Consider the following 25503-nt stretch of genomic DNA (forward strand, 5'->3'; position numbering starts at 1 on the left):
CCTCGTTTCATGCTGACATTCTTTAACATAGCTTTACGAACAAACTACAACTGTTTACGAGCATTCACTGTATTGCAAAACTTTTGTCCCAACAAGCTTTACTTTGATCACCAACTACAAGGTGCTCATTAAGACACACATGTAACATAAACTCTAATCCAGTGAGAGATGTGGGGTCATAGATAAGCTCGACGCTAGGTAGCAATAGTGTTTAAATCGTTGTCCAGCTATCCAAATGTACACTTTTCTTGTTTTCCCTACATCTTGTAAGTTAATTTCCGAGAGCGTTGATTAGAAAATGACATTTTGATCTCTTTCCCCAATCGTGTTCAGTACCAACCTTTGTCATGTTTTTCATCAATTAATCTGTGGCAGGACGTCAAACATTAATTTTCTCTCTTTGTTTTCCGTCAGTTTCAAGAGGTCCATTGACCATTTTTATCCTACTCCATACACGGAGCCACAAGTGTGTTTTTTCTATTTATATTGCTCTAAATGTAAACAGATGTAATTTGTTTCTGTTGCTCTAGATAGCATTTATCAAATAATTTAGGTGCTATTTCTGTGTTCTTTATTTTTGTAACACCTTCCTCGCGTTATGATTTGCAGAAATCGTTACACCACCTCAGTTGCTTATGTATGTGTTAATCTTATTGATGTCACCTGTTGGGATGTTTTACGCAGCAGTGTATGATACTCCTTCCTCGACAGGTGAACGGCGTGCGGTGGAAGCGGTTTCGGCTTCCGCGTCCCAGATAGCGGCAGTGCGGTCTGCCTTGTTCAAGAACTACGATCGCGCACTGCCGCCCCCTGGTGACCAGCTGAAAGTGAGACTCCAAATTGCCCTCCTCAACGTGGATCTGGTGAGGTTCCTGCAAATCGACCGTACCGCTCGGTTAAGAAACATCTGTGCAGTGATCACTACACCCTGGATTTATCAGATTCTCTTCTTCCCCAATAAACACAATGGCACGCTGAAAGTAATGTCTCCGAGTTTTTAATGTGAAACGCTTAAAGTTTTTTTAAAAATAAAACTTAAGTTGTTAATATGTCTAGGTATCTGCAGCTCTCTGCCGCTAGAGAGTTCCAAATTGTAGCCTGTAACATATGTCGTTGCTTACGAAATGGCGTGCTTTAACCGAGTTTCAAATTTGAAGCGTTCCTCCAGACTTGGAGCACCCTCTTGTTCAGCGTGACAAATACCAGTTCACACTCGAGCCCTGCAACATCTGCAACAATCTGAAGTCTTGGGTTCAGTGTCATTGATCATCCACCATACAGTATAGGCTTTGCCCCGTCCGATTGTCATTTGTTTCTAAAACTTAAAGAACGCCTTAGAGAACTTTAGTTCGATAGTGGTGAAGCGATGCAAGCACAGGTTAGGTTGTGGCTTCTTCAACGAAGTCAAACATTCTTTAGTGACGGTATAAACAAACTGGTCTCTTGTTGGGAGCAACGTGTTCGTCACCAGGATGACAATGCTGAGAAATAAATATGTAGACATGAATAATACATATAGGGAAAGCTAACAACGTTCGTTAAATTTAAAATGTTTTAAGAGTTTTCACATAAAAAATTAGGAGGTATTCCCTTTCTGCGTGCCATCGTACTTAGTACGTCTCAATGGAATTAAATTCACGATAAGGACATTAACTAGCTCTCACCTGAACAGATGGGTTAGTCCTTGTGTGCGAAAGTAAGAAAAACGTGGAAGAGAAATATATGTAAGCGAATTATAAAGCCTACAGAATTTTGATTAAACGTGGAAAGAACAGATGGCACGATGTAGCAAGCTGCAAATGTGGGTCAGTGTAAGTAAGACGGAACCTTGTTGTTATCAAGCCAACAGGTAGCACTACGTAGATTAAAACCAGTGCAGAAATACAAGTACCATAGCCGTTGAATTTAACTTGGATTAAATTGATAAGACACAAGAAGGGGAAACCGTCTTTTAAGGGTGAGAAATACCCTGATATACCAAGGTTTATAAGAAGGACAGACATATAAATCACCTCCTTCTCGCATATCAAGGTTTTTCGGTGGGGTGGTTCATAAAACGACCCACCTGGACTTCACAGGGGATTTTTCGGGATGTTAGTAGTGTGCAGTAAAACAAGAGGCTTAAAAGCAGCTTGTTAGGGCCATGAATGGTGACTGCAGAACATGACGATAAATATGATAAACAGTGATGAATACCGGCAAAAAACGGTGTACGCACTAGGAGACAGTACGTCAACTAAAATATTGAAGTTATGCGTGGAAAGTGACCAATATCTTCAATAAACTGACTTTCTTATGAGTAAAAACATACTGGAACCTTTTGGAACTCATACTTGGAGGCATAGGAGATGCAGGTAAAGTTGCACATTAGGAGTGGAATATGGGAAATACATTACAGAGAAAATTGTGTGGCGGAAACATGGTACACAGTTGCTGTGACTAAAGGCACCATCCTCGCACTAGAGCCAGGGTGATTACCTCACATACAGCCTTGATAGCGTTGATAGGGCTGGGATATAGTCGCCAAAGCATAGTGTGAGGGATCAGACTGTCGCAGGGCCAACTGGGATTTCACCACATAAGTGTTTGGTCCTACACCGCTTCCATGACCTATGTCTTTAGAAATTATGTCCTGTGAAAACATGGTCAGCACGAGTGACCATAAACACTGCACGCCGCAGCTATAAGTGCTCTCACTGTCTGCCATCACTTCCGAGATGTACTTCACGACAGTTATCGACCCACTGTGGGTGCTCCAACATGCGGCTACTACGTAGGTGCTGCCTCCGTGGCATGCGAAACTGTGGGCTGCGCCTATGCCTGACGCTGTCGGGAAAAGAATGGCAGCCTTCCAGCTGGGGATCGTTTGCTGGCTGACAAGTACCTACTTCATGTGGCGTGTCTGAGCCTTCATGGGGTTCGCACCTGGGGGTCACTCACTGTATAGCTGCTGCAATATGTCATCAAAAGTATCCGAACACTCTCAAAAATATACGTTTTTTTTCATATTAGGTGCATTGTGCTGCCACCTACTGCCAGGTACTCCATATCAGCGACCTCAGTCATTAGACGTCGTGAGAAAGCAGAATGGGGCGCTCCGCGGAACTCACGGACTTCGAATGTAGTCAGGTGATAGGGTGTCACTTGTGTCATACGTCTGTACGCGAGATTCCCACACTCCTAAACATTCCTAGGTCCACTGTTTTCCGATGTGATAGTGAAGTGCAAACATGAAGAGAAACGAACAGAACAAAAGCGTACAGGCCGACCTCGTCTGTTGAGTGACAGAGACCGCCGACAGTCAAAGAGGGTCGTAATGTACAATAGACATACATCTATCCAAACCATCACACAGGAATGGCAAACTGCATCAGGATCCACTGCAAGTGCTACGACAGTTAGGCAGGAGGTGAGAAAACTTGGATTTAATGGTCGGGCGGCTGCTCATAAACCACACATCACGCCGGTAAATGCCGAACGACGCCTTGCTTGGTGTAAGAAACGCAAACATTGGACAACTGGACAGGGGAGAAACCTTGTGTGGAGTGACGAATCACGGTAGACAATGTGGCGATCCGATGGCAGGGTGTGGGTACGGTGGATGCCCGGTGAACGTCATCTGCCAGCGTGTGTGGCGTCAACAGTAAAATTCGGAGGCGGTGGTGTTATGGTGTGGTCATGTTTTCATGTAAGGGCCTTGCACCCATTGTTGTTTTGCGTGGCACTATCACATCACAGGCCTACATTGACCTTTTAAGTGCCTTCTGGCTTCCCACTGTTGAAGAGCAATTCGAGTATGATGGTTGCATCTTTCAACACGATCGAGCACATGTTCAGAATCCACGGACTGTGGCGGAGTGGTTACATGACGATAAAATCTTTGTAGTGGACTGGCCTGTACTAAGTCCTGAGCTGAATCCTACAGAGCACCTTTGGGATATTTTGGAAAGCCAACTTAGTGCCAGGCCTCACCGACTGATATCGATACCTCTCCTCAGAGCAGCACACCGTGAGGAATGGGCTGCCATTGCCCAAGAAACCTTCGAGCACCTGACTGAACGTATGCCTGCGTGAGTGGAAGCTGTCATCAAGGCTAAGGGTGGGCCAACACATACAGATTTCCAGCATTACCGACTGAGGGCGCCACGAACTTGTACGTCATTATCAGCCAGGTGTCCGGATACTTTTGATCACAAAGTGTACGTAACCTTGCGCACGTCGACTCTGCTACTGCATGAGTGCATCTGTGCCACACCACTCTCACTGAGATGCTAACATCCAGACTTCACCGCTGCACGTCTGTCTGCCAGAGTGACTCCATAAGCCGATCACCGTCTGGGGTCGCATGGTGAGGTAAGCACGCACCACTTTTTAAGGCTAACTGTGCTGCAGGTGCTGACCGCAGCGAGACGTCACCTCAACTAATCCCGTACTACTCTTGTTAGCAAAAAACACAGTATGGTTATCTCAGTGTTCCTGTGACTTTCAATTGCCATCCAACTGACACAATGTACCAGCTGCCGCGCCAAACATCCTGTCTTTCATCCCAGTCTATAATGGGATAATTGCACACATCACCCATCCTTGACCTCTTGCACTTTGTATATTACAACATACCATGTTCCTAACTTTACAGTTTACAGTTATCTTTTCCTCGTTCGGAAGAGTTGGGTGTCCTCCTGAGGGATATCGCGCCTACCTCTGTCTAAGCGGCGCGTTAGATCGTCAGAATAACGAGCAGTCATTGTTTGAAATAGAATTGTCCTCGGTGATGAGTCTCGCTTTGAAATGAACCCTGCCGAGCAGCGAAGACGTTTCTGGAGACATCCCAGACAGTGGCGGGATATGGCCCTACAACCAGGAGTGATGGTCTGGAGTGCCACTTTTCATATCAGGACCCATGTGGTTGTGAACCACAGCAAGCTTACAGTACAGTGGTAAAATATTCTCTTCGCCAATGACAGTAATATTGAAGCACTTGAGAAAACTAGAGAACTCCTTGCAAAGAAAGGAACTGAAACTCTCAAAGAAGTTTACAATCGGCAAATACGTAATGAAGTTATATTCAATGTAAGGAAAAAAACCGTTAATTTCCTTTAAGGAATAAAATGACAGATACATCGTAACGAATACAGAAGCTCTAGGAATGAATACCAATTGTCAGTTTGAGTGGTCTGAAGCCACGCATAGTATCACCGACATGTTACACCTTAGCCGTGTGGCATCACTGTGTAGCAGCCAGTGTCTTTAAGTTACAAACTATTCAGGTACAGTCAATACTGTGCTAAGGATTTTTTAGCATGCAAAAATTCACAAAATTTTATTTCAGTTTTCTATATACAGATATGGACCATCAGAGTGATAACCAAAAATGTTAATCTATATCGTTGTAAGGATATATCCTAAACATGAGTACTTTAATTACACCATGTGCATACATCTATGGACCAGTAATGAACATTAAAATAACTGCGACATCTACTGCACAGCCAGACCGGGCCATGTCCGTGGAACAAGATACAGTCTGAACTTACATTTACTAAGAAAGAATACAAACTCAAAACAGCATTTTCTGCCACAGAACACAGATGAATAATAAATTGATCAAGGAAATGAAAGAGTTTACTAAAACAGTTATTTGAAAAGTCAGTTAACAACTTCCAGTTAAGCAATATAGTCTATACAACAAATAATAACTTGGATAACAAAGATTGCAGGTTTGGTGAAAAATTTAACACATGTAAACAATTACAATCATCTCTATTATGTCACATTAGACTTTCGCTCTGTAGAGTTTTCTGGAAAACGTTACTCCCAAAGCTCTGAGATATGTAATACTAACACCTTATCCTCGTTCTGTGCTTAAAATCCAACATGTTATAGAGGGACACTTGCAAGACTAAAGAAAAATCAAGACACATCCATATGACAATGTAAAATGCTACAAAATGTTAGCAGTTCTGAGAAAAAAAGGGGTAAGCTGTAGGGAGAGATGGGTAATATACAATACCTACAAGGGCCAAGAGGGAAAAATAAGAGTGGACGACCAAGAACGAAGTGCTCGGATTAAAAATGGTGTAAGACAGAGATGTAAACTTTCAACCATACTGTTCAACCTCTACATCGAAGAAGCAGTGATGGACGTAAGAAAAAGGTTCAGCAGCGGAATTAAAATTCAAGGTGAAAGGATATCAATGATACAATTCGCTGATGATATTGTTATCCTGAGTGAAAGTGATGAAGAATTACATGATCTGCTCAATGAAATGGACAGTCTAATGAGTACAGAATTTGGACCGAGAGTAATTCGAAGAAAGACGAAGGTAATGACCAGCAGAAATGAGTACAGAGAGATAATTAACATTAGTACTGATGGTCACCAAGAAGATGAAGTTTAAGGAATTCAGCTACCTACGCAGCAAAATACCCAATGATTGATGGAGGAAGGAGGACGTCAAAAGCAGACTAGCAATGGAAAAAAGGTTATTTCTGGTCAAGAACAGTCTACTAGTATCAAACATAGGTTTTAATTTGAGGAATAAATATCTGAGAATGCACGTTTGGAGCACAGCATCGTATGTTAGTGAAATATGGACTGTGAGAAAACCGCAGCAGAGGAGAGTCGAGGGTATGAGATGTGGTGCTACAGACGAATGCTGAAAATTTGGTGGACTGATAAGGTGAGAAGGTTCTGCGCAGAATCGGAGAGGAAAGAATTATATGGAAAACACTAACAAGGAGAATGGACAGGATGATAGGACATCTGTTAAGATATGAGGGAATGACTTCCAAGGTACTAGAGGCAGCTGTAGAGGGTATAAACTGGAGAGGAAGGCAGAGGTTGGAAAACATACAGCAACAACTGAGGACGTAGGTTGCAAGTGCTAATCTCAGATGAAGAGGTTGGCACAGGAGAAGAATTCGTGGCTGGCCGCATCAAGTCAGTCAAAAGACGGATGACTCAACAAAAAATGTTCCAGTTACTGAGCCCTAGTTGTGCGCCAGCTACTGAAGTACTGAGCAACAGGTGTGTGCTAGCCACCTCAGCCGACTCCTGTAGACGTCGGTACAGCAGGCTGCCACCGAAGTCTGTACTCTGATGTTGCTCTTCCGCTCTTCCTCGCTACCATAGTCCTGATAACAGAACTGTGCCTCGCTTACTTCTGCGAGCTGGCAACGTTGGGGAGGGCCACATGTTAACTTCAGCACAGGCGTCCTATCCTGGACACTCACTAAACAACACAGATCCCTCGCCTGATGGAGTAATACTTGACTGTAATATATTTACGATTTATCAGTGGACATGAACTTGGCTTCAGTCTGGTGGCCCAGATAATAATCTCACCTCATCATTGCCTTATATGGTGATATATCTAATTACACCACCTATCCTGACATCCCACCACAACTACCGCTACTACAGTTACCTCTATATCCGTACCTCAAAAACAACCGTAAGGTTAATAGTGTATACTACTGACTGTACCTCAATAATTCTGACATTTGACACCTCCCTGATGGTACACACTGAGATAGGCTCATACCCCTCTGTGCCCACACTAAGAAAGGCTCATATCCCTCTATGTAAGCCACAATTGACATAACGTGTGATGTACGTCGATGACACTAACATGTTTTGTCATACGATGTAGTCATCAGAAAGCCGGCACTGGCAGAGATCGTGCGTTGATGCGCAACAGTCCCGACCAGACTGTTAGCCCAACTCAAGCACAGAATACAGTTCAGGAGAGGATAGTATTCGAACCGCCGACCTCAGATTCTCATTTTCGAAAGCGTGCGCTTGCTCTGGCCGAAGATCAGCACCTGGACTGGAGAGAAACAGCAAGGTAGCAGGCAGCTACCGGTCTGTATCAGAACATACACTCCACCAGGAAGCGTACACTCTCAGGAAGCAGTGAGCCAGTAAGTGATCTGACAGTATGAAGACGCCACGTAGTCTGCGTGCAATCTTATGTTCAGAGGAGTACTTGATGCTTGCGGAGCCTAAATCCGGAATAGGTGACTGGTGGTATCATTGTCTACTGTGCGTGGTCTTCGACTCAGAGTCTGGCACAAAAAGAAAAGAAAAAAAAAATGGTTCAAATGGCACTGAGCACTATGGGACTTAACTTCTAAGGTCATCAGTCCCCTAGAAGTCAGAACTACTTAAACCTAACTAACCTAAGGACATCACACACATCCATGCCCGAGACAGGATTCGAACCTGCGACGGTAGCGGTGGCGCGGTTCCAGACTGTAGCGCCTAGAATGGCTCGGCAGCCTGGCACAGGCGGCGTAGTTCGGCATCATGTACACATCTGGAGACTGTGTGAACAAGGTGCCCTTCATCGGTGCTGACTTCCTGTTGCTAAACCGTGGGACGAAAGAATTTACAGGCAGCTAACACTGCCGGCCGTGGCTGGCCGCAATGGAAAAATGAAGCTACCGTTTGGAAGCTCATATAATAAAGTAAAACCTCCTACTGACTGGCTCATCCTTTACACTCCTCCCCCTTCTGTGGGTGCGGAGAATGTACGTGAATTCGCTCAATGTAATTATTATTTGAATGCAAACAATATTAGCTTGCAAAACAAAGTAAACATTACTGGATTAAGAATGGCCCTCACGGAAGATGGCAGGAGTCTTAACCTGTGGGAGGGTGTAGAGACTCTAAAGACCTCCTTGGGGTCACAAAGGGACTTACGTCAACAATATTGTGTGTATACAAGAATCATCATGAAACATCAAAGCAGTATAAAACATCAAAACAAAATTGGAATAAAACATAATAGTGTGAATGAGGTAAACATGCAAAGTGTTCTTGTTGATAGGATGAAGTAAAAATGTCTTTTTTTTTAAATAAACTGAAAATGCAAAGATATCACCACTGATGAGTAACTGCGGGGGCGAGTGACGCGAGGCGGCGTGGTATGTTGTCCTCACAAGGGAACCTCCCCATCGCACCCCCCTCAGATGTCGTTATAAGTTGGCACTGTGGATAGGTCTTAAAAAACTGAACACAGATCAATCGAGAAAACAGGAAGAAGTTGTGTGGAACTATGAAAAAATAAACAAAATATACAAACTGAGTAGTTCATGCGAAGATAGCCAACATCAAGCATAAGCTGATCGCAGGAGCGCCGTGGTCCCGTGATTACAGTGAGCAACTGCGGCACGAGAGGACCTTGGTTCAAGTCTCCCTCGAGCGCAAAATTTTTCTTTATTTTCGCACAGTTATGATCTGTCCAATCGTTCATTGACGTCTCTGTTCACTGTAATAAGTTTAGTGTCTGTGTTTTTCGACCGCACCGCAAAACCGTGCGATTAGTAGACGAAAGGACGTGACTCTTCAATGAGAACCGGAAACATTTGATCGCAAGGTCATAGGTCAACCGATTCCTCCACAGGAAAACACGTCTGATATATTCTATACGACACTGGTGACGGCATGTGCGTCACATGACAGGAATATGTTGTCGACCCACATAACTTGTACACTTGGCGAATGGGTAAAAACATTCTTCTACGTTGCCCGATTTAGGTTTTCTTGTGGATGAGATAACTACTCCCAAAAAAGTGATGAAAACATAAGAGTGTCACATAAACTGCAACAAATGAATCCAACTGTTTCACAGTCGCTCACTTTTCCTTGTGCTCTGTTAAAACATATGTTTTTAACGTTTTCAAATTTTTTCGTGTGTAGACCGTCAAATCCTGCATATGTCCAAGCAAATCTGAACATGTCCCGGAATTTTGGAGAGCGAAGTTGATTATGTGTGAGTGCCTGAATTTTGATAATTGTCTGAAAAATTAAAATTTTCGCTCGAAGGAAGATTTGAACCAATCACCAGATGCTCCGCAGCTGCTCACGCTAACCACTGGACCACGGCGCTCCTGAGCGAAATCTTCCCAGATGTCGCCTATCATTCGCATGGATTACTCAGTTTGTATATTTTGCTTAATTTTTCAGAGTTCCACACAACTTCTTCCTGTTTTCTCGATTGATCTGTGTTCAGTTTTTCAAGGCCTATCCAATGTGCCAACTTATAGCTAAATCTGAGGAGGGTGCGATGGGGAGGTTCCCTTGTCAGCAGGCAGCGCGCAGGCTGCCAGCGGGAAGGGGGCGTGGCTGCTGGCCAGTTCCCCTCCACAGCAGCTCCCTCATCCCCGAAAAAGCAGTCCGTCAACATAGCTGGTCGTCGCCACTGACTGACGATGACTTCATTACCTCTGCTCATCTTGTTTCGTCAGCTCATGAAGGAAACAACCCAGAGCTTTAATATTATACAACTACACGCTTCAGAGGCGTTGGCTAGCTCCTTCTGCTACGCCAGTTTCCTCGGTAAGAGTACTTGCCTTCTGAAAAAGTTTTCTCACTTTAGGGTGCGTTGTCACCGCAATGACGGAACCTCTCTCCCTATGACATCATTTTGGTGTACTGGCGCTAGACAGTTCAACGCCCTGGGCTAGGGCACTGCTCAGCACTTATCCGTTATAAGGCTTCTTGCATTACCAGGGAAGAAATGTTAATTTTTATGTGGTTAACACAAATATATTTTCTGTGACGTAACAATATTGTGCAGGCTTTGGCCCACAGTATGAAGAAATTTTTTAAAATATTTAAATAAGAGCTATGATATTTTATGTAAGTACTATGTATCAGCGTAAGCACTTGTTGTATGTTTCTGCTATATTCATTCGGTGTAGATCTACTGTCTTGATCATAAGTCTGTTGCGATTAAAAAGGAAATAAGCAAATTTAAAGAAAAATATAAAATTATTGTAAATTGTAAGTCATGTCTCCTGTTTATCCATAGATTTTTCTTATTATAATAATGTTTCAGTATGGATACGCGCGGGTAATGGAGATAAAAGGCCTTATTTACATTGTGAGTAGAACATGTAATATTTATATCTTAAATTACGTAAGTAATTATTTGAAATTTCCAAATCCTAGTGAGATTTAGTGATAGTGCTGTACTTCTTTTCACAGGCTTGGACGGACTCACGCTTATCTTGGACAGGTAGTGACGTAGTAAAAAATGTTTACGTTTATACTGACGAGATCTGGACACCTGACCTAGGAGTTCTACATAGGTGAGTTCGATGACACAGGGACTAAAAACAATATTCATTAAGTGCATCCCCATTCTCCTAAATTTCTTACATTTTCCCTTTCTAGTAGCAAATAAATGCACCCCTCTCACCATCAAAACATATTTAAGACCAATAAGTTAATGTTGTCCAGTCATGAGCACCACAATGCTGCTTCACTGAATACGCGTTTAAAACTTTGTAGACATTAAAAAAAACAGCATTAATGAGCCAATAAATAAATAAAGAATGCTAACATTTTAAGGGTTACTATTCATAGCATGGTAATTATTTGGAACTTCGTATCTTTTGAAGTATCGAAGTAACTGTGGAGCTTCCATTTTTTTTTTATTTCATTGGCCTCTTGGTAGATCAGTACAATCAGTTGAAACGTACAGGCTTGCCATTCGACAGAAGGCATTTATGTATCGTTTCCACAAATTTGTAAGTAATTTCTAACTTTAATTTCAGTGACATTAATGTTAGCACCTATATAAGTACAGTGGCATAAAACTAATCAAAAGTAAGGAAATACACACACGCACACACACACACACACACACACACACACACACACACACACACACACACACACACACAAACTGATCGATTATAACATAATATCAAATTTTAACGTCCGCCCCTGGTTGCCGAGTGGTCAGCGCCGCGGAATGTCGTGTCAAACGGTCTGGGTTCTACTGACGGCTGGGTCTGAGATTTTCTCCGCTCAGCGACTGGGTGATGTGCTGCCCTTATCATCATCATTTCATCCCCATCGACACGCAAGTCGCCGAAGTGGCGTCAACTCGAAAGACTTGCACCTGTCGAACGCTACACCCGACAGGAGGCCCTAGCCATGAGGCATTTCCATTTACCAAATTAAAAAAAAAAAACTCAAATACATCTTCGAAATGTATATAGGGTGCTAATTTTAAGTTATCAAACCAGAATAACTCGACAAATAAGCTTCATACGAAAAAACGTATAGAATCCAAAGTTGATTATTTTCGAGGGGGACATTTGCTGGTGCTAAAAGTAGCCGGCCACTCCAGCCCCCTTGGGGTGCGGCGGGAGGCAACTTTAAAATTTCAAATGAGAACCCCCATTTTTTATTGTGGGATCAGATTCTACGTAAAAAAAAGTTCGTACATTTTGTTTTGAACATCTGTTTTGATTCTTGGTATTTGTAGTTGTAATTCAAGGTAATCCATGTTCTCATTTTTGCATGGAAAATGATTACGGATAAATAAAAATGATTTCACTCATTATTAAGTAGGATGTTTGGTTAGTTAGTTGGCTACTCAGATGATTTGTTTGACAATTAAAAGTTGTGTGGCCTCTTGACCATGAAACAGCAAAACTTATCCGAATATGAGGAAAAAATTAATACAGTATTTGGGTGAACATTTGTAAAACTCTAATTCCCCTCTCTCAAGCTCCACCCTATGGGGAGCGAGGGAGAGTTTTAGTTTTAGCGAATCAAAATTTACGAAGTAAATAAGTATTTTTTATTTATCCGTAACCATTTTCCACGCAAAAATGAGAACATGGATTCTCTTGAATTACAGCGCCAAATAACAAGAATGAAAACAAATTTTTAAAACAAAATGTACGTAGTTTTTTATGTAGAATCTGATTCTGCAATAAAAAATGGGGTTCCCATTTGAAATTTTAAAACTGCATCCCGCCCCACCCCCAGGAGGCTGGAGTGGCGGGCTAATTTTAGCACCAGCAGATGTCCCCCTTGAAAATAATCAACTTTGGATCCTACACAAATTTTCGTGTGAGGCTTATTATTCGAGTTATTCTGGTTTGTCAACTTAAAATTTACACCCTGTGTATTTACTGTTCTCAAGAGTAGTAATCAGTTTAGTTATTTACTTGATCTCTTGTATTTAAAACGAAACCGAGATATTTTCTAAATATGAACACTCGGATTGTCAATACAGTGCAGTTTCACAATTCAAATCCTTGACTAGAAAAGCATTGCGTACTGGTGTCCCGTCGGGAATCTTCGACTTCATATCTAGCACGTTTCCTGTCCCTCCACTATGAATTTCAGCTGCATCGTACCACTAAACACCTCTCTTAAAAGGATACTAATTGACATTCCGTATACAAGGAAATTTACCTCGTTACGAGCTTTATCTACACAGAAACAAACTCCTTCCTAAGCGTGATGTCACTTATCGAAACAATTCTCCTGATACACACTTAAATTTATGAAACAAACAAGGTTCACATGGACCGCGAACGTGATGCTAGACGCATTTAATTCTCTTCATTTCTGAGTAGCACTTGCACCGTACAGCCTCATTTATTGATTGGAAATATTCAAATATGCGTCTCCCCACTCAGTTTTTATACTCTGCAGCTCACTCTAGTACCATGGAAGTTCTAACACATGTGATATCATCCAGTGCTTCTTTCTTGCCAGTGTTTTCCAAATCTTCCTTACTTCGCCGATTCTGCAAAGAATCTCCTCTTTTCTTATCATACCAGACCACAAACACTGGAAAAACCATTTTGCAACACCCCCTCTCAGAGGCTTCAATTTCCTCCTTTCCTATATGTTCCGCACTCCGTGATTAAGCACCATGTAATGTTATGCTGCAAACGTACATTCTTAGAAATACGTTCCTTTAGAACATGGCCGGCGTTTGTTACTTCTCTTGGCAACGAGTGCCGTCCTTGCCTGCGCTAATTTGCCCTTTACGTCCTCATTGCTTCGTCCGTCATGAGGAATTTTGCTTAAGTTGCCGAATTAATTAGTTCGTAGTCCCAATTTTGATTTTAACCCTATCGTTAGTCACATTTGTGCTACTCCTCATTATTTTCGTCTTTCTTCGGTTTCTCACAATCCATATCTTGAATCGTTCAGCTGTTAATTCAGTTCAGCACGTCCTGAAGTTCTTTTGCTCTTTCACTGAAGGTACCAAAGTCATCAGCGAATCATATCACTGATATCCTTTCACTCTGAGTTTTAATCCCATTCTCGGCCCTGATTAACCCTTTTCTTAGTCTAAACGAAAAAACAAAAACAAAAAAATACACTGAAGGAAAAAAATCACAAAACCAAGGTGGAGTTGTGCGACCTAAATCAAAGTTAGTAGGCGTGTTCTTACATCTGAAACATTATGTCTATCCCAGTGTAGCGCAAGTCGCATACGAGTGGCGCTATTAGTGCCACTATGGTGATGAAAATCAGGTTTGCTTTAAAATACAGGTTGTATTGCTCGTGAGCGTAAATTACCTTTAATACAGCACTTGATGAGTTGATGTTAGTCATGAATGTGTTTACGGTGACAAATTCACCACTATCAACACCTCACCGAGTTTGAACACGATCGTTTAATAGGACCACCACAAGCTCCGCGAGACTGTAGAAAGACTTGGCAGCGATGTAGCCATTTTACATGACTGCTGACAGCGGTGATCATTAGAATACACGGTTGGAAGAAGACAAGGCTGCGGACTCCCACGTGGCACTACCGTGTTCGGCGTATCGCTTTGGCGCATTGTACTGTATCTGGAGCAACAATCTGAGCAGCAGTTAGTGCAACAGTGACACAACGAACTGCTACAAATCAGATATTTCAAGGACCGCTGCGAGCCAGACTGCCTATAGCGTGCATTCCACTGACCCCACATCATCGCCATTTGCAACTTCAGTGGTATCAAGCGAGAGGTCATTGGAGAAGGGGGAAGAGGTCTGTTGTGTTTTGTGATGAAAGCTGGCTTCTCTGAGCGATAGCAATGGAGATACTAACGAAGACAGTGCTGCCAAAGCAGAGTTACTAGACACAGCCTTCCGAAATGCCTTCACAGAAGAAGAGGAAGCAGATATTCCAGAATTCGAAGCGAGAACAGCTGCCGACATGAGTAACGTAGAAGTAAATACCCTCGGAGTAGTGAAGGAACTTAAATCACTTAATAAAAGCAAGTCTTCTGGTACAGACTGTATACCAGTTAGGCTCCTTTCAGAATGTTTTGAGGCATTAGCTCCATACTTAACAATCAAATGCAACCTTTCGCTCGACGAAAGATCCGTACCCGAAGACTCGAAAGTTGCACAGGTCATACTAATATTCAAGAAAGGTAGTACCAGTAATCCACTAAATTACAGACCCATATCATCAACGTCGATATGCAGTAGGATTTTGGAACATATATTGTGTTCGAGCAATACGAAATACCTTGAAGAAAACGGTCTATTGACACACAGTCAACATGGGTTCAGAAAACATCGTTCTTGTGAAACACATCTAGGTCTTTATTCGCATGGAGTGTTGAGTGCTATTGACAAGGGAATTCAGATCGATTCTGTATTTCTGTATTTCCGGAAGGCTTTTGACACTGTACCACAGAAGCGGCTCGTAGTGAAATTGCGTGCTTATGCAATATCGTCCCAGTTATGTGATTGGATTTGTAACTTCCTGTCAGAGAGGTCACAGTTCGTATTAACTGACGGAAAGTCATAGAGTAAAACAGAAATGATATCTAGGGTTCCCCAAGGTAGTGTTATATACGATTTGGGAGGCAATCTGAGCAGCCGTGTTAGGCTGTTTGCAGATGGCACTGTCGTTTATCGACTAATAAAGTCATCAGAAGCTGAAAAAAATTGCAAAACGATTTAGCAAAGGTATCTGAATGGTGCGAAAATTGACAGTTGACCCTAAATAACGAAATGTGTGAGGTCATCCACATGAGTGCTACAAGAAATTCGTTAAACTTCGGTTACACGATAAATCAGTCTAATCTAAAAGCCATAAATTCAACTAAATACCTAGATATTACAATTACGAACAACTTAAATTGGAAGGAACACATAGAAACTGCCTACACTACCCTTGTCCGTCCTCTTTTAGAATACTGCTGCGCGGTGAGGAATCGTTACCAGATAGGGCTGACGGAGTACATTGAAAAAGTTCAAAGAAGGTCAGCACGTTTTGTATTATCGCGAAGTATGGGAGAGAGTGTCACTGAAATGATACAAGATTTGGGCTGGAGATCATTACAAGAAAAGCGTTTTTCGTTGCAACGGAATCTTCTCACGAAGTTCCCATCACCACCTTTCTCCTCTGAATGCGAAAATACTTTGTTAACATCGACCTGTGTAGGGAGAAACGATCACCACGATAAATAAGAGAAATCAGAGCTCGTACGAATAGATATTGATGTTTGTTGTTTCCGTGCGCTATACAATATTTGAATAATAGAGAATTGTGCAGGTGGTTCGATTAACCCTCTGCCAGGTTCTAAAATGCTATTTGGAGAGTATCCATGTAAATGTAGATGTAGATGTAGAAGCCACTGTACGTAATGAAGAATTACATAATCCTAAAATAATGCTCTAGCTTACGTTGCCGTACGTGGTAGTTTTTGTATTATGGCTTGTTTTCTATGGTAATATGATGTTTCAAAACATTATTGCAAGCAAGATCTATCAAGTCAGAACCGATTTTTGTATGTTTTGCGCAGGCCAAGTATTGTGTGGGAATATAATCTTCTTTAACCTTTTTCAGCATGTAATGGTTGTATGTTCGCTGATTAAGAGTACAGTGAAAACTATTAAGGGGAATGCTGGATATTAAACTGACCTACTAATCATTAGTAGTTAGATAAAGCCCTGATTGCCGAAGCACCACTGTAGTATATAAATGTTTAGAATCCAGTATTAAACAGAAACGCTATCTGGCTTCAGGACACTCAAGAAAATTGGCACGAAACGCACACACTTACAAATATTTCTGATACGGTATATCAAATTAGCGTACATATGTACTTTAAAATCAAACTGTAGGTGACAATTCATAAAATACGACCACACGTAGGGCCTAATGTAATGTGGTAACATTCAGCTTACAGCGTCACACCGTGCTATGAGCATGTTTTCTCCCGATTGGGACGCTGATGAGCTTGCCGTTTAGTATCCTAAGCACCGATCACGTCTCATCTCATCCTAGCGACTCTACTTACAAAACTTTGACCCGAAAGGCTGATCACTGAAATACTTCATCAGACCAACGGAATAGTGATGAAGTCCAACGACAGAATTCACATATTGCGGATAATGGGGGAAACTAGCCAAGCCTTTTCAAAGGAAACATTCCGGAGTTTGTCTTAAAAGAATCTTAAGTGGGGATGGCTGGACGGGGTTTTGAACCGTCATCCTCTCGCAAACGAATACGGAGTGCTGACAACTGAATCACCTTGCTCGGTGTAAAAAAAAGCATAGTACCCAACGTGTCTACGAGAGGCGTTTGAAAAGTCCGTGCAAAGTCCAAGAGACGGCACTACCGGCGCGTATGGAGGTTATATATAGTTAGTAGCATCTTTGGAAAGAACGCTTACCAAGTTTTAGCCATATTGGTCTATGTCTTTGTGTTGGAATTTGTGTGGATCAAGGAAGTCGAGTGATTGTCAAAAAAATGGACGAAAAAGAATTTCGTGTCAAGATTAAACATTACTTTATGAAAGGCAAAACGCCTCAGGAGGCTAAAGAGTAGCTTGATAAACATTAAGGTGATTCTGCACCTTCGATTAAAATAGTTTATAAGTGGTTCCAAAATTTTCGAAGTGGCCATATGGGCACAAGGGATGCTGAACGTTCTGGACTCCCTGTGGAGGTTACGACTACAGAAATCATTGATAAAATCCATGATATGGTGATGGATGACAGAAGAGTTAAGATGCGTGAGATTGCTAGGGCTGAGGTTATCTCGAATGAACGGGTACATAATATTTTGCATAAACATTTGGACATGAGAAAGCTATCCGCAAGATGGGTTCCGCGATTGCTCACTCTTGACGAAAAACAGAATCGTGTTAAGTGTTGCAAGGATAGTTTGCAGCTGTTCAGGAAGAATCTGCAGGACTTTAAGCGTCATTCTGTCACTGTGGATGAAGCATGAATACATTACTATACTCCTGAGACTAAACAACAATCTAAACAATTGGTTACCAAGGGAGAATCTGCACCAAAAAAGGCGAAAACCATTCCTTCGGCTGGAATGGTTATGGCGACTGTCTTTTGGGATTCGCAAGGGGTAATCCTCATCGACTATCTGGAAAAGGGTAAAAGTATTACAGGTGCATATTGTTCATCGTTACTGGAATGTTTGAAAACCGAGCTGAAATAAAAACGCCGGCGATTGGATGGCAAAAAAGTCCTTCTCCATCACGACAATGCACCAGCACACACCTCAGCAGTTGTGGTCGCGAAATTAGTGGAAACAGGATTCCAACTCGTTTCATATCCCCCATGTTCTCCAGACTTGGCTCCCTCGGACTACTATTCGCTCCCCAATTTGAAGAAATGGCTGCCGGGAAAAAGATTTTATTTAAACGCGGAGGTGATTGCAGAAACTATAGCTATAATGCAGACTTGGACAATTCATATTATTCGGAAGCGATCAACAAATTAGAACAGCGTTGGACGAAGTGTATAAGTCTAAAGGGAGACTATGTCGAAAAATAAAGCAGGTTTACTCCAAAGAAGTAAGTAGTTTTTATTTTTTCACGGACTATTCAAACGCCCCTAGTACAATGTGTCTCTCGCATCAATGTGAAACTGCGTAAGAACAGATATCGTAAATGGCTCCTCACTGAAGAGACTTGAGACGGCTTTTGAAAGGCAATCAGTTTCGTACCACCACATGAACTGCTGCTGTCAGTGGAGGTATGTCCAGCTCAAATATTTTCCCAATGAACATTGGGATGGGATATACACACACTAGACGTCGGATATATCGTAAAAGGCTATTGCTTACAGTAGCAGACAACACTGCGCACCTTGTATGAACCAAAAAAACGTACGAAGTGGACGTTACGAGTCTGGAGACGTACAGTGAGGTCGGACAAATCGTAAAGATATGTGCTTCCAAATGCTGAAAGCCATCGAAGGCAGCGACGGCCAAATGAGGCGTTCATGTTGCAATGTGTACGGGGTGTGCTTCTCGCTGGAGGTAGGTACGTGAGTCTTAGGGGTATATTTCGTATCACAACTTGGAAACAATCCTTCAACATACAACTCTGTAATATGGGCAGCCACATCCGTGGAAACTCGTAGTAAACTTGAATAAAGCAACTGAAAGGTGTTAATTGATGATTTAGTCACCACCGTTTTCGCTGCATTAAAGCAGCATCTTTACATGATTCTACAAAGAAAGGAAAAGTCCTTGTAATCTATATATTTAAAAAATAAATTAAGGACAGCCAATAGAAGTAAAGCCAAATGAAAATACTTGCTGTAGTTTCACGTAGATTATTACGCAGAGACGCCCCCAACGTTTGTTGTCACAGAATCCAACCCCACGAGGAGGAGAAGTAATTAAAAAAATGATACTCGGCAGAGCATTGGGGCATACAGGGCGGGGAATGAGACACTGTGGCAAAAATAACCGTAGTTAATGTAATATATTTATCGTATGATGATACAGAGCTCCGATCAAATACATAATTTTAAAAGTATACAGGGTAAAAATGGACAAGCAAAATACAGGTACAGAATCAAATGTCAAAGTATTATGCTAAATTATGTACACGTAGCACAAGTTCTTAGATTTCTAAGTCCAATCTGTTGATCCAGTTGAGCCTTTCAGGTGGTGCATGATGGATCTCATTTATTGATCCCCCGATGGCCCGTTTCGGGCATTCACCAACAATGTGATTTATTGTTTGTAGGGCAGCTCCACAGTCACACTCTGGAGTTGTTGCCCACCCCCATTTGTGCTTTAGATATCTACAGTTCCCTTGTCATGTTAGGATTCGGTTGATGGTTCTCCACTGGCGTCTGGGGAGTGTGAGACCTGGAACTCGCATGGAAGGCTTTTTTACCAGATGACCGTTGAACAGTGACGGTTCTTCCCACTGACTTCTCCATACTTTGTTGATGTTAAAGTCGGAGGCTTCGAGATGATGTGCAGTTCGCCAAGGTGGTTTTCTTGGCTTCAGACGCTGCTGTTCTGCTATTAATATATCGATATCGCCGTGTACGGGTAGCTGGGGGTTCTTCTGAATGTTTCCACAGAGCTACAGGAGAGCATCTGATCTTCGTACAGCTGGAGGTTGGATGTTACTTAAAACTGGTAGCCATGCGGTTTGAGTGCTATGTATGCGGCCTGGGATAAGTCGCATTGTCTGGTTGAGTTGCACATCCACAGTGAGCACCGTTCATCCAAACTGGACAACAGTAATCAGCGACAGAGGATGAAAGTGCCAAAGCAGTTGATCTTAGGATTCGAGTGCTGCAACCCCAGGAGGTACTAGCAAGCTTCTGAGTCATATTATTACGGGTCTTCACTTTTGCGGCCACGTTGGAGAGACTTTGTAGGAATGTTAGGGACCTATCGAGTGTTATTTCGAAGTACTTCGGTGTGCTGCAGCACTTAAAGCTTTGTCCTTGGAGTTTAACTTCTGGTTTATAGTCAGAGTGTCTTTTCCGTAGTTGGAATGCTGAAGTAACTTTTCTGAGGGTTTAGGCGGAGGCACCACTTCCTGAAGTATGTGTCCAGTATTTCCATGTTGGCAGTTAATGTGCTTTCAGCAGTGGTGAAACTGGAGCTCTGGGGGGGGGGGGAGGGGGGAGGAGTGCAAGATTACTCGCGTCCGTAACATACCCTAAGTCACACGTGCCTCCTGTGTGGTGATAAATGAGTAACAACAACAGGATGAGACCGAACTACCCGAAAAGGCCTCCCGGTCATAAAATGCAGAGCAATATATTTGATTAAAATGTAATGCAAGAAGCCGAATATATCATCAGTGGAGCGTCTGCCGGAGAAAAGTAAATAATTAAACATCCTCGCTGGCCTGTGTGCCCGAGCGGTTATAGACGCTTCGTCTGGAACCACGTGACCGCTACGGTCACAGGTTCGAATCCTGCCTGAGGCATGGATGTGTGTGATGTCCTTAGTTAGTTAGGTTTAAGTAGTTCTAAGTTCTAGGGGACTGATGACCTCAGATGTAAAGTCCCATAGTGCTCAGAGCCATTTGAACTATTTGAAACATCCTCGTTACTACAAATCTAAAAGCCCCCTCCCACGCCGCCCGAAGCAAGAAAAAGTTATAGAAGATCAAAAATCGGGAATCAAGAAGTTAATGAAGCTGTTCGGCCTAGATGTGCATTCATGTACAAATTGAATGCAGATGAAGGACGAAAAATATTTTTAAAAATTCCGTAAGGTCATTAATCTTATCTAAGGCAACTTACCGGCAACAAACTAGTCAGAAAAGAGACTGAATATCAGATAATAGAGACCCCATTTATAATGGCAAACGTAAGGAACCAGAAGAACAGATTAATGAACCGCCTAACATAACCTGAACGTTCCAACGCACCAATGCAACAGGAAATTCACAAACTCTGTAGTTGGCTGTCGCGTGGTCAGAACATCGGAGGCGGTTAGCTGCATGCTAAACTGACGGGAATAACCATGTGGACGGAGGAACTAGTGTCTAGTATTGATTTTGTGACTACGAACGTTGGGAGCGTCTCCATTTGCTGATCTATGTGACACTGCTTTAATACTTTTTATTTGGGTTTATTTTTATTGTCTGACTTTATTTTTATAGAAAAAATTGACTTCAATGTGGACCCACCTTAAGAGGCTGCTTTAACTCAACGAAACCGGTCGTGAATAAATCATCAGTTAACAGGTGTATGAGGCTTTATTCAGGTTACAATTATACTTATTTAAGTTAGCGTAAATATGAACCAGGGCGTTTGTATGAAAGTTCTCAGAAACCAAGTGTCGCCCTGTTTTCTATATGTTTCAAAATGATAAGAGCCAACTTCACCGTCTGGACTCGTTCACTGCATCACTGAACCTTAATAACATAAGAAATTTGGAAGTACGGGTGAAACGCAGAAATCAGCGTCCCCGCAAAATGGCAGCTCTACGGAACCTAATCATGAACGACCAACTTCAGCTGTATACGGCGTACCTGAGCTCTGTAGAAAATTGGTCCTTACTTCTCTCGGTGAAATGAATAACTGATGCAATTATAAAGTGTAGCGGTGGTTTTCCACGGTATCTGGGTGACGCCTCCTCCAGCTAACCAATTTTTGTCCGTTGACGCATTTCAGCAAATCATGGTTTTTTTTTTTGGTCATCAGTCTACTGACTGGTTTGATACGGCCCGCCACGAACTCCTTTCCTATGCTAACCTCTTCATCTCAGAGTAGCACTTGCAACCTACGGAACCTAATCATGAACGACCAACTTCAGCTGTATACGGCGTACCTGAGCTCTGTAGAAAATTGGTCCTTACTTCTATCGGTGAAATGAATAACTGATGCAATTATAAAGTGTAGCGGTGGTTTTCCACGGTATCTGGGTGACGCCTCCTCCATCTAACCAATTTTTGTCCGTTGACGTATTTCAGCAAACCATGGTTTTTTTTTTGTCATCAGTCTACTGACTGGTTTGATGCGGCCCGCCACGAACTCCTTTCCTATGCTAACCTCTTCATCTCAGAGTAGCACTTGCAACCTACGTCCTCAATTATTTGCTTGACATATTCCAATCTCTGTCTTCCTCTACAGTTTTTGCCCTCTACAGCTCCCTCTAGTACCATGGAAGTCATTCCCTCATGTCTTAGCAGATGTCCTATCACCCAGTCCCTTCTCCTTATCAGCGTTTTCCACATATTCCTTTCCTCTCCGATTTTGCGTAGAATCTCTTCATTCCTTACCTTATCAGTCTACATAATTTTCAACATTCGTCTATAGCACCACATCTCAAATGCTTCGATTCTCTTCTGTTCCGGTTTTCCCACAGTCCATGTTTCACTACCATACAGTGCTGTACTCCAGACGTACATCCTCAGGAATTTCTTCCTCAAATTAAGGCCGGTATTTGATATTAGTAGACTTCTCTTGGCCAGAAATGCCTTTTTTGCCATAGCGAGTCTGCTTTTGATGTCCTCCTTGCTCCGTCTGTCATTGGTTATTTTACTGCCTAGGTAGCGGATTTCCTTAACTTCATTGACATCGTGACCATCAATCCTGATGTTAAGTTTCTCTCTGTTCTCATTTCTACTACTTCTCATTACCTTCGTCTTTTTCCGAGTTACTCTCAAACCATACTGTGTACTCATTAGACTGTTCATTCCGTTCAGGAGATCATTTAATTCTTCTTCACTTTCACTCAGGATAGCATTGTCATCGGCGAATCGTATCATTGACATCCTTTCACCTTGTATTTTAATTCCACTCCTGAACCTTTCTTTTATTTCCATCATTGCTTCCTCGATGTACAGATTGAAGAGTAGGGGCGAAAGGCTACAGCCTTGTCTTACACCCTTCTTAATACGAGCAGTTCGTTCTTGATCGTCCACTCTTATTATTCCCCCTTGGTTGTTGTACATATTGTATATGACCCGTCTCTCCCTATAGCTTACCCCTACTTTTTTCAGATTCTCCAACAGCTTGCACGATTTTATATTGTCGAATGCTTTTTCCAGGTCGACAGATCCTATGAAAGTATCTTGACTTTTCTTTAGCCTTGCTTCTATTATTAGCCGTAACGTCAGAATTGCCTCTCTCATCCCTTTACTTTTCCTAAAGCCAAACTGATTTTCTCCTAGCGCATTCTCAATTTTCTTTTCCATTCTTCTGTATAATATTCTTGTAAGCAGCTTCGATGCATGAGCTGTTAAGCTGATTGTGCGATAATTCTCGCACTTGTCAGCTCTTGCCGTCTTCGGAATCGTGTGGATGATGCTTTTCTGAAAGTCAGATGGTATATCGCCAGACTCATATATTCTACACACCAACGTGAATAGTCGTTTTGTTGCCACTTCCCCCAATAATTTTAGGAATTCTGATGGAATGTTATCCATCCCTTCTGCCTTATTTGACCGTAAGACCTCCAAAACTCTTTTAAATTCCGATTCTAATACTGGATCCCCTATCTCTTCTAAATCGAATCCTGTTTCTTCTTCTAACACATCAGACAAATCTTCACCCTACTAGAGGCTTTCAATGTATTCTTTCCACCTATCTGCTCTCTCCTCTGCATTTAACAGTGGAATTCCCGTTGTACTCTTAATGTTACCACCGTTGCTTTTAATGTCACCAAATGTTGCTTTGACTTTCCTGTATGCTGAGTCTGTCCTTCCGACAATCATATCTTTTTCGATGTCGTCACATTTTTCCTGCAGCCATTTCGTCTTAGCTTCCGTGCACTTGCTATTTATTTCATTCCTCAGTGACTTGTATTTCTGTATTCCTAATTTTCCCGGAACATGTTTGTACCTCCTCCTTTCATCAATCAACTGAAGTATTTCTTCTGTTACCCATGGTTTCTTCGCAGCTACCTTCTTTGTACCCGTGTTTTCCTTCCCAACTTCTGTGATGGCCCTTTTTAGAGATGTCCATTCCTCTTCAACTTTACTGCCTACTGCGCCATTCCTTAGTGCTGTGTCTATAGCGCTAGAGAACTTCAAACGTATCTCGTCATTCCTTAGGACTTCCGTATCCCACTTTTTTGCATATTGATTCTTCCTGACTAATGGCTTGAACTTCAGCCTACTCTTCATCACTACTATATTGTAATTTGAGTCTAAATCTGCTCTTGGGTACGCCTTACAGTCCAGTGTCTGATTTCGGAATCTCTGTCTGACCATGATGTAATCTAATTGAAATCTTCCCATATCTCCCGGCCTTTTCCAAGTATACCTCCTCCTCTTGTGATTCTTGAACGGGGTATTCGCTATTACTAGCTGAAACTTGTTACAGAACTCAATTAGTCTTCCTCCTCTTTCATTCCTAGCCCCAAGCCCATATTCTCCTGTTACCTTTTCTTCTACTCCTTCCCCTACAACTGCATTCCAGTTGCCCATAACTATTAGATTTTCGTCCCCCTTTACACACTGCATTACCCTTTCAATATCCTCATACACTTTCTCTATCTGTTCATCTTCAGCTTGCGACGTCGGCATGTATACCTGAACTATAGTTGTCGGTGTTGGTCTGCTGTCGATTCTGATTAGGGCAACCCTGTCACTGAACTGTTCACAGTAACACACCCTCTGCCCTACCTTCCTATTCATAACGAATCCTACATCTGTTACACCATTTTCTGCTGCTGTTGATATTACCCGATACTCATCTGACCATAAATCCTTCACTGACCCCTACTATATCTAGATTGAGCCTTTGCATTTCCCTTTTCAGATTTTCTAGTTTCCCAACCACGCTCAAGCTTCTGACATTCCACGCCCCGACTCGTAGAACGTTATCCTTTCGTTGATTATTCAATCTTTTTCTAATGGTAACCTCCCCCTTGGCAGTCCCCTCCCGGAGATCCGAATGGGGGACTATTCCGGAATCTTTTGCCAATGGAGAGACCATCATGACACTTCTTCAATTACAGGCCACATGTCCTGCGGATACACGTTACG

At 42.3% G+C, this 25503-nt stretch overlaps 1 protein-coding gene across 1 annotated transcript in view; it reads left to right on the forward strand.

Annotated features, from left to right (window-relative positions):
- LOC124795459 (neuronal acetylcholine receptor subunit alpha-3-like) overlaps nucleotides 1-25503 on the forward strand; it is a 163288-nt gene that overhangs the window by 17195 nt on the left and 120590 nt on the right. Inside the window, exons 2-4 of the mRNA XM_047259487.1 lie at nucleotides 712-863; nucleotides 10845-10889; nucleotides 10994-11097. Coding sequence (XP_047115443.1) covers nucleotides 712-863; nucleotides 10845-10889; nucleotides 10994-11097 — 301 coding nt within the window. The remainder of the gene's footprint in view (nucleotides 1-711; nucleotides 864-10844; nucleotides 10890-10993; nucleotides 11098-25503) is intronic.

This window comes from Schistocerca piceifrons, chromosome 4 (assembly GCF_021461385.2).
Source record: "Schistocerca piceifrons isolate TAMUIC-IGC-003096 chromosome 4, iqSchPice1.1, whole genome shotgun sequence".
Classification (NCBI taxonomy): Eukaryota; Metazoa; Arthropoda; class Insecta; order Orthoptera; family Acrididae; genus Schistocerca; species Schistocerca piceifrons.